General features: G+C 49.4%; 1 protein-coding gene across 2 annotated transcripts in view; it reads right to left on the bottom strand.

The window, feature by feature from the left end:
- Nucleotides 1–3,150: 3,150 nt before the first annotated feature.
- Nucleotides 3,151–10,799, bottom strand: part of drp2 (dystrophin related protein 2) — a 77,948-nt gene continuing 70,299 nt past the window's right edge. The window contains exons 20-24 of one of the 2 annotated variants that reach the window (XM_084469295.1): nucleotides 8,920–9,066; nucleotides 6,966–7,227; nucleotides 4,215–4,332; nucleotides 3,665–3,751; nucleotides 3,151–3,238 (exon numbers count right to left, since the gene is read on the bottom strand). In XM_084469295.1, the coding sequence (XP_084325421.1) occupies nucleotides 3,219–3,238; nucleotides 3,665–3,751; nucleotides 4,215–4,332; nucleotides 6,966–7,227; nucleotides 8,920–9,066 (634 nt within the window). In that variant the 3' untranslated portion in view covers nucleotides 3,151–3,218. The remainder of the gene's footprint in view (nucleotides 3,239–3,664; nucleotides 3,752–4,214; nucleotides 4,333–6,965; nucleotides 7,228–8,919; nucleotides 9,067–10,799) is intronic. The other variant, XM_084469294.1, reaches the window with a different exon arrangement.

Below are 10,799 nucleotides of genomic sequence, written 5' to 3'. Positions count from 1 at the left end.
ATGGTCGCCAGAATCATGAATGACTTTCCACGTCTTTCTCACGGCTCATCATCCACTCCTCCTCCACAACAAACGTGCTTTGTTACGTAAGGCTTTAGCTCTCCGGGGAGCGATACGTCTTCAGGGAGCCCTTCCATCTTTCATCGCCATCGGTTACTGTCCCAGCTTACTTCAACCTGCGCGTCCCTTGACAGACCCCCATCATGAAACACCCAGAGCACGCCAATCATCCAGATTGACAGGTACTCATGTAATGACATGCCTGAAACACCCATAAAATACGCTCTCTGTGATTAAACATTCCCTGCCATCACTTTCGTTTTCCCCATCTCTTGCTCCGCCTATACACTTCCTCCTATCCCTTCCGCGACCCGACAGTACCCCAAGCTAGGCTCGAGGTGGGATTATTTTTAACAGGCAATGCTCTTTGAATTTCCACACCAAAACGGTAAAAAACGGTCCCGAGCTTGATGTTTTGCAAGCAAACTGTTTTTCAAATGAGGCTAGGCTCCTCTATAGCCTGGTGTCCCATAAGGTTATTAGCATTTCTATTATAAACCACACACCACTTTTTCTGACTCACAAACCTGCGGCGCTGTATCCTTGGGGATAGTTCCCTAGCAACCGTACCAAAAAACTAACAGAACGGTACTGTGGAGGATGTGATGTCAAAAGCTAATGTTCCGCTCCTTTGCAAAAGGGAGGGAAATCTTTTGTACCAGAAGCAGACTCTTCGGCTTCGAAACACATATCACGGCTGATTGGAAGGGACGGTGGCTGCACCCGTCACAAGGTCAAACCCCTTCCTATCTCTACGCCCTCCTTCCCAAGTTCAAAAAGACGACCTAGAAAAAACATAGAGCGATTGTTTGATGCCTCGATCGTTTCAGGCGGGCCTCCTGTAGTTTTCCGGAGATTTGCCGTGGCAAGAACATCAAAAGGGAACATTCACTTGCAAAACCCAGAGGTGATGAACAGCGTTTCCTACACTACCGGCTTGTTGTCTTTCATATCCTTAATCGCTCCGGGCAACCTCCACCACGGAGTCTGGCTCACACAGGGCCTCGCTTGACCCGTCCAGAGCCCCTCCAGAAATCTCCCTACTGGACCCTGTCCAGCTGTTCTTTCCAATTTATGACTTCACTGAATGATGGTGGGTGTGTGTGTGTGTGTGTGTGTGTGTGTGTGTGTGTGTGTGTGTGTGTGTGTGTGTGTGTGTGTGTGTGCGCAAGTGTACACGCACACATGCACTCTTCACAATACCCTTCCGTTGCGGTAAGAAAAGGAAAAGATAAGTGTGGGAAAGAAAGTGCTCGCCTGATGTGTGTGACTACAGATTGCTTCTGTACCAAAAAAAAAAAAAAGGAACAGAATTAGAAATAACCAACCCCCATTCGGATGCCATTAAAAGCTTCAGCGCAGCAACGCTGTGACAGTTGGTCCTTCTCGGGGGGGGGGGGGGGGGGGGGGGGAGTCTGTAGTTAAGGCTTCGGGAGACTGCAGTCTGGCTGTCTGGATTAGCGTGTGATGTGTGCGTGACCTCACTAGGACTGAGGGCACCGCCGTTTTAAAACCACTCAGAGTCCAACAACAATCACACCAGCATTGAGGGAAAGAAAAAAAACGGAAGTAAGCTCACTCAACAATCCAAGATGTTATTATTGAGCTGGAGGATTTAATGGCGTCTAATAGTGTATATTTAATGGGGTGGATGGTGGAGGTGAACCGGGGATTAGGGATGAGCTCTGGAGACTCGGAGGGGGGGGGGGGATGATGATGGCGACGACGAGACCAGGAGAGAGGAGGAGGAGGAGGAGGAGGAGGAGGAGAGGCACGGTCCCAGCACCGGCAGCTCTCCAGCTGCCGGGATCATTCTTCCCATCGCCGTCCCCAGCAGGGGAAACCAGCGGGGGATCCAGGCATCCGCCCGGGCGCCGGGGTTTATTGACACACTTTATTCTTAACAAATCCTCAGACTGAGCCACGGTATAAATTGACTCCAAATCCAGTCGCCGGGCGCCATAAGGGGACGCATTAAGGACGAGACGATCAGCAGGACTGCTCTGTCTCCACGTGACTGTTGACGGATCACGGTGGAGCAGAATGGCGCTCTGTGAATGGAGGACTGAAGTGTGTAGCGTTGCAATTCACGTTATTGTTACATTTAGCCGCTGTTGGCACATGCGTGTGTTGTCGGTGTTGTTGTTATATCATTTAAGCGCTCGCACACGTGTTAAGTGCGCCGAGGGGGGGGGGGGGGGGGGGGGGCATAGTGGCCACGGAGCGTTGGAATAAGATGGAAGCGTGCGTGCGTGTGTGTGTGTGCGTGTGTGTGTGTGTGTGCGTGTGTGTGTGTGTGTGTGTGTGTGTGTGTGTGTGTGTGTGTGCGCGTGTGTGTCACGGCGGGTGCTGTGCTGGGCACGTTGGCTGTCTTGAATGAATCACGGGGGGGGGGGAGCTCTAACCGATGACTCGCCGAGCCCCACGGTGTAATAAACACACCGGTCTGCCGCGGACCCTGGTTCTCTCCGCCAGGCCCGTCTGCCCAGCCAACAGCCAACGCCCAGTCAGCACTAGAGCTGCCACTCTTTGAATAACAAACAGACCGGAATACAATGACAGAGGGCGTCGCACAGAAGGAAAAAAAAAGACAACAGAGTAAGACATGCCGAAAGTGACTCTGGCAAACCTGACACGATGAGAGCCGACGCGTTTCTCTGCAGAAGGTCCAATTTGTGCTGTGTACCTGTGTTATAAAGCTTCACACCTCTGAATGACTACACAGATGCTGGTTAGCACAGTGTCTTGGCTGGGCACTATTACATATACTATATACCTTTTCTCCCTGAAGAGCTTGCTGCACCACCGTGTCTCCATTGGCTGAAGGACGCAGTTTCAGGCAGGCCGTGTTGCTAAAGTCTGCAAAGTTAGCTTGTACAGCCTCGCCTGACGGACATCAGCTCAAGCCTTTAGTGGTTTGCGTGACAAAAGAAAATATAATAAGTAGGCTTTTTTTTTAGTGCTTTTTCCGAGTCCCGGTTAGAGAGTTATCTCTGGGTATGCCGGCTTCAAAAGCCGTAGCGGGCTTGGATAACTGTGGAGGATACCCAAGCCAGGTGGTGGGGGGGGGGTGGGGGGGGGGGTGGGGGGTTGAGGGGGGCCTGCATCCGTGGCCCCGCCCTGCATGACATCACACTGCGCACCAGGTCTGCTCCTGGTTAGATGAGGGAGGTGACACCTGAAATACAAAAAAAACAAAAAAAACACACACACCATAAGGCGACATTTTGTGTGTAGAATTAGAAACACAACAGACTTTGGCCTCGCTGATTCAACGCTAAACATTTTGGATGTTCTTTTTCATGGAACGACATTGGATCGCGTCGGACTAGCTTCCACTTGGAGACAGAGACCCGATCTGTCTTCTGTCTTTCTCTCTTTGCCGCTGCTGTCAATCAAAAGCCCTGCCTGCCCCCCCTTGTTTTATCGATCTGCAGAACCTCATGTTAGCACTCCTCTCTCTATCCCTTACTCCCTGGGGAAGTGTGTGCGTGCGTGCGTGTGCGTGCATGCGTGTGTGTGTTGGGGGTGTGTGCTGGGCCTCTGAAGAGACCACTGGAACCTGTCAGTGCTGGTTCAGTACATATACTTGCCCCACACACACCTGGCTCTGAGGGGAATACGTTCCGCAGCTGCTCGATCACTTCCTGGAGCTGTAACACTGTATCCTGCTCCTGCTCAAAGTCCTCACCTGACACACGCACACACACACACACACACACACACACACACACAAGTGCACACACACACACACACACACACGCGCGCACACACAAGCGCACGCACACACGGACACACACAGTAATAGTCCATTAGATGTAGCAGGGTGGGAACGATGCCTAGTTTATCGTAGATCAAGTGTAGCTGTTAACACCCAGTTTAATGCTTTTTATTCAAGTGGGGGCGTGCCCATTGCATCGTTTTATCTGTGTTCCTATTGACAAAGAAGTTAATGGGATAATGTACAGCTGGTCATTAGTACAAAATAAACCCCACCAGGGGTATTCACCAGCTTGCTGTGCATTATAGGGCTTCTTACTAAAGACATCTATAGCCTGACAAAACATATAACCCAAAATGTATTTCCATGTTTTACTTTACTAAAATAAACCCATCCACATCCTACAATGAGTGAAGGTCGTCACGGCACTGACCTGCTGCCTCCGTGTCCGTGGTCTCTCTGCTGGCCGCCTCACCGTGCCGGTCGCCCCTGGAAACGGGCGACGACAGTGTGGAAGGCTCCGAGCCGTTGGCCTCGGAATCCTCTTTGGGCTGCAAGGGGAAGAGAGGAGCTAGTACACAGCGCTCACCCTGGCACATTCAGTCCCATTCGTAGACCTCGAGAGGGGCGGAGGACCCACTGTGGGCTGTGTCACAGGCAGCCGCTCTGATCCAAGACTGCATTTTGAGAGGAGACGGCGTCACACAAAGTGACTCAAAATGATAGTCCCCACCTAGGACTTTTTCTGAACAGCCATCATCACGGTGCGTGTTCACATTCGAGGAAACAGGATGAGACGGGGAGAATGAAAAAGAGAGCGAGGAGAGAATGACTGACTGACTGAGATGTTACGCTGCACTATTGAACTATTGCAGAAGAAGGTAAGGTTGAAAACGCAGTGGAAGGCTTATTTCAGGCACCTTTTAATCTCACATACGGTATATATATATATATATATATATATTAGGGGTGACCTCAAATCTTCGACGATTTGAATGTTCAACAGAAAGACGTTTAATCAACGTTTAATAGTCGAATCTTAGAGGCGGGAAAATTGTGCCTGTGATTGAACAGAATGTGTGGAATATTCCACTGGGAGGATGGGGGAGCCAAATGAGTGATACTTTTAGAAGGAAAAACCTAGAAGTTATATAATGTTGTTTTTTGTGGGGACAATTTGCTGTGTTACGCTTTGCCTCAATAAATGTCCTTATGTTCAATAAATGTCCTTATGTTTGTGTAAAGGCAGTGGCACTATCCAATCATTTTCTTATCGAAGTAGAGCAACATTCTAGATGCGTTATTCTCTAGAACAATACACATCGTCAGGAGCAAAACTTCTAAAGTTTGGCACCATTTCGAAAACATAAAAGATGATCCAAAAAAAAAGGAAAATGAAACTGTGTCAACAGCAGCTGTCACATCACACCCCTCGCGCTGGAGAAAATGACTCTCTCCGCCGCTACTACATTTTTCGCTGCACTGCTAAATTGAACGGTATTTGTTCAGTACGCTGAAACACATCACTCACATGTTTTTTTGAACACAGAGACCCGGCCGCTGTTGGAATTCATCCAATGTTTTATATTAATTACGATAAAGTAGCCATTATTTCACATCAAATTAAATGCAGACGTTGACATGGACGGATGAGTGAATTTCCATCATATTGTGAGAAGTTGTTTGTAGAGGCGGTCGGTCATTTAGCGGAGGCGACGCGCCGCACCGCGCCGATAGACCCTGATGAACCCTGATAAGCCCATTCATTCATTTTCAAGCGTTTAATCGACGCAAAAGTCAAGAAAAGAAATAAGGCAGCATTGAAGCCCCTTATATTAAAAAAGATATGATGTATGAGTCAAGGATCAATCGTATATGGGTCTGGCCTGATGGATCAGATTTAATTATGCAAATACTTAATCAAGGATATATATATATATATATATATATATATATATACACACACACGTACTGTATATATATAAACCTACACACACACTTACACCCCACACACCATGTGGGTTTGTGGTATCCTCTGGCTTTCAGCGGAGCCTGGTAAATATTTAGGGTTGTGCCACAGAGTTGACAATTGGAAGGATTCCACTTTTTTCCCCAACTTCACAGAGCGCAGAACAGTAGTGTTAATCAAACGACTACAAATCCCCCTCCTTCCTTCCCCCTTTTGCTGTGCTTCATGTCACACAGGGAATGTGTGACATGAAGCCCCTTCTACGACTCTCATACTCTTTCAGCGGAAAAGTTCTGGCGCAAGACAACCCTACGGGTCGGGTGGAAGTTACCAGAATTTCTGATAACGACCCCGCTGGGCAGAGGGATCCTGATAAAACATTTATCCGGCCTCCGCCTGTCAAAGCTGCACCGAATGCTCCGTCTCTTCTTCCCACTCTCTTTCACTTTCACTTTCCACGTCTTTAAACATGACAGAGCCGCTTCCCGACGTCCTCCGCCTCCTCTGTTCTCACTCTGACCCCCCTGCCAGCCCTCTTTGCCGCGCCGCCTGCCTCTGCGTTTTGTTCCCCAATTTATACTTTGTAAAGGTGCAGGCGGGAGGTGCGACCCGACAAACATGTTGTCAGCACTGCCTCTGCTGTCACTCCCTCCGGAGTGTGGGACGCAATGCAGTCGCGGTCGATCTTGATTAGCCGATAGGCCGCCTCCGTCTCTGCAAGCCTCAGCATCCATCTAAAATGCTCTCTCATTCTCTCTCTATTTGTTCTGTTGTTATGAATGCTCTCACCAGCTCCTCTCGCTGTCGCTGCCCCAATTTACTTCACCACCCCGCAGCTGAAAAGATGTCAATATTGGACATCCTTTCCTGAACCGGCTCTTATACACAGACAAAGCTGCATTTCATTTTGAATTCATGGGCCATTTTGGATCCAAGATCCCAACTTTCTCTGTACATAAGAGCATGGTGAGTTTAAGATGTCATATGTTGGATGTCCTACCCTCACCGTGCGGAACACAGAGAGAGCTACATCTCAATTTGAATTTGGGCCACGACAACGGTTCATACACACATACACTCACACAGGGTGAAGTGTCTGGCTCCGGGGAGCCGGGGGATCGAACCAGCAACCTTCCGGTTACCAGCCGACCCAGCTCTACCTCCTGAGCTAAGCCGACCCCGAACACCCGGGATCCAGGCTCATTGTGGATCTACCTGTAGCAGGAGCTCCCTGAGCCGGCGCAGCTGGGAGTCCAGCTGTTTGTTGTGGTCCTCTAGGATCTGCATGCGCGTCTCCAGGCGGGTCTTGTGCTGCCGGAGGACCCTCGCCTCGGCCAGCAGCTCCTCGTCCTCCTGAGGCCCACCGTCGGCCGTGGGCGAGCACAGGACCCCGCCCTCGCCGGCCTCCGTCAGCATGGGCACGGAGGCCGCCTCCTCGTGCCTCCACTGCAGCCGCCGGTACTCGGACTGCAGCACCCTGGGGGAACCGGAGGAGAGCGGAGGAGAGCGGAGGAGAGAGGAGGAGAGAGGAGGAGAGCGGAGGAGAGCGGAGGAGAGAGGAGGAGAGAGGAGGAGTGAGGAGGAGAGAGGAGGAGAGAGGAGGAGAGCGGAGGAGAGAGGAGGAGAGCGGAGGAGAGCGGAGGAGAGAGGAGGAGAGAGGAGGAGAGCGGAGGAGAGAGGAGGAGAGAGGAGGAGAGCGGAGGAGAGCGGAGGAGAGAGGGGGAGAGAGGAGGAGCGGACCAGGAGGGGCAGAGGAGGAGAGAGCGCGTGGAATCAGGGTCGGTGGCATGGATGCACTCACGTCATGCACGTACAGGCACATGAACACACACACACACAAACACACACACAGCCTCATTCGACCTCGTCTTTTGGCACAGAATGAAATGATCCAATACAGGACAGGTGTTGCGGCTATCAGACTATCCGTGTGAAACGGTGTGGGGTGACTTTGGGGCTTTTTACCTGTCATATTGTATTTACACTGGATGAATATGTGAATCGAAGTACGTGGATATATTAACTACTATATAATCTAAAAGATGAGTTGTGCACACATACCTAATTTGATTAACTGGTAGACTAAAGATTTGGACATATTTGTATCTGTATCTATGACAGAAAGCCCTATTAAACATGCCAATCAAATCTGCACTAACTCAGCAAGACCAGAATGCGAAGGCCTCGTCACATTTGTCTCTCTTCTGTAGCACACTTCAAGGTGAGGTGAGGGGATAAATCAGAGTTATTGTCAAGCACCTCTGAGCCATAAAAAAAACTGTAATAAAAAAAGGACCAGAGAAAATCCTTTGGCATCAGAACAGGAAATATATGGTTGGAGGAAAAAAATTCTAAGCATGAAAGAATGAACATGTGTGCATGTGCGTGCGCAACTTCACATGTGTGTACAACTATGCATCTGCGTACTTTCTGTTTATGAAAAGGTCACGGATAAGGGATGACAAGAGAAAATAATTCATCTGAATCCTACTTGTGAGAAATGCCGTGTTAAATTGAGATGACAGATCTTTTCTCATCCACATGAAAAACTACCCAAGACAGAGGTGCTACTGAAACACTGAATCCAAATTAAACACATTAACGAGACTGCTATACAGTTTTTTTCTCTTCCTCTTTTAAACATTTTATGACACCATTGCTTTATTGCCTAAATATTTTGAGTGGTCATGTCCTTATCACTTTGCTCTGTAAAGAAAACCGTTAGAAAGAAAAGCTTTTATTTACAATACAGCTCAACGATTTTAAACTCAGACTATAATAAATGGTCATCATAACTCACACACACACACACACACACACACATCCAAATAACTCTCACAATTGTTGTGTTGTTGTATGTGCACAAACACACACGCACATATACGCACGCAAGAATATGCATACATATGCGCACGCAGGCACACACACACACACACACACACACACATATACGCGCACAGATACACACACACACCCCCCCCCACACACACACACACACCCCCCCCCCCCACACACACACCCCCCCCCCCCCCCCCACACACACACACACACACACACCCACACAGTGAGAGAGTGCGTGTGTGTGTGTGTGTGTGTGTGTGTGTGTGTGTGTGTGTCAGTGTGAGATCCTCCCCACCCCACCCCCCCCCCCCCCCCCCCCCCCCCCCACCTGTTCTCGTTCTCCAGGCGGGCCAGGGTGCACTGGAGCTGCTCGCGGTCCTGGTGCTCCAGGTGGACCAGCAGCAGGTGCTGTCCGCACGGCGAGTCCTGCTCCAGCGCGGGGCTGGAGTGACGCAGGATGTACTGATCTTCATCCCTGACATGCCCCACACAGAAGACAGCACACTGAGGCACCAGCACCAAGCCACAGGCAGCACAGAGCCACAGAGCGCCCCCCCCCCCCCCAAGGGCGAGGCCAGGGACATGGGGGGGCGGGGGGACAGGGGGGAGGACAGCCAGGCATGCTGTAGGGATGGGGGGTGGATGGGTGGGTGGGTGGTACCCGGTAGTGTAGGAAGACAAACCCAAAGAACGACTGGACGATGAAGACTGTGAGAAATGCAGAAGGGTAAGGAGGATATATGTATATAGATACACATGGTCCACCTACACTACAGTACTACATGGACTGAAACCTAACCAGAGGTGCACAAATGTAGTGCCACAACTTGGAGTTGGAGAATGTGGGCCGAGGTTACCGTCGGTGGCATAACTTGTGCTGCGTTTTACAATTTTTATTTCAATGTTTTCAATCTGAAATGTTATTAGTTCAGCGAGAATCCCTCCCGAGCAGCGTCGGGCTGGCGTGCACTCTGGACGGAATATATAGATATCATATTTATTCTGTTAGAACTTATCGTGCATAAACATTAGATATAATATCCTGAGCCACTGGAGGATGGCAACGTGATGTTCCGTTTAAATATCCAAGGGGTGCGAACGCGTTGCATTCCGCTTGACTAACAGCGGGCACTGACACCGACCGACTGGTTGGCAAATGTACTGATCACCACATCATTAGCGGGCCTTGGCTTTCCGTCTGTGTAGAGGAGTAGACCACACTCCGTATGTTACAGCAGACCTCAGGTGTGTAGGTAGACCTTTAACCCTTCTTTTCTTTGAAGATGGGGGGGGGGGTGGGGGTGAGGGGGTTGAGGGGGTGGGGAAGACATCGTCGTTGCAAACGTTACGACCTGGATGTGAAATATTCCCAGTGTTCACAAAGTGGGCAGCAATGTTCAGGAGAAGTCCAGTTTGAACAACAAACAAAGCAATGACCAAGGAGATGCCACAGGACAGCTGAATTGGTAACACTTTACAATAAGGGTACATGAATTAATCATTAATTAACATTGGTGCCATTATTAAATAGCAATCCCATAGGGGTTAGTTGCTTAGGGTTACCCCTATCCTACCTATTCAATAGTGTATAAATGAATACTGTAGTTCGGGTCAGGATTGAACATGAACGCCATAACCTTCGCTAACACAAAGACTCTTTGAACACAATTGAACAAGTCAATTATTTCTAGACAATTAGTTTACTTTTGATCGACAGTAAATGCTTTTTACTGAATTGACTAATGGTAATGGTTAATTAATGTGCCCTTATTGTACACTGTGACCACTGAATCAAACAAATGGGGCAGGGAGGTGATATAACCACAGAGCATTAAGTGTCACTTGCAGAGCCATACACAGCCATACAGACAGAGAGACAGACAGCTATACAGACAGAGAGACAGGCAGGGAGACAGACAGCCATACAGATAGAGAGACAGACAGAGAGACAGACAGCCATACAGACAGAGAGACAGACAGAGAGAGACACAGAGAGACAGACAGCCATACAGACAGAGAGACAGACAGAGAGACACACAGAGAGACAGACAGCCATACAGACAGAGAGACACACAGAGAGACACACAGAGAGACAAACAGCCATACAGACAGAGAGACAGACAGTAGTAGAGAAATCCATACAGACAGAGAGACACACAGTAGGACAGATTGCCATGATACAGACAGAGAGGCAGACAGCCATACAGA

The sequence above is a fragment of the Micromesistius poutassou genome, assembly GCF_964030765.1.
Source record: "Micromesistius poutassou genome assembly, chromosome: 6".
NCBI lineage: Eukaryota > Metazoa > Chordata > Actinopteri > Gadiformes > Gadidae > Micromesistius > Micromesistius poutassou.
This window is presented reverse-complemented; position numbering and strand designations above follow the sequence as displayed.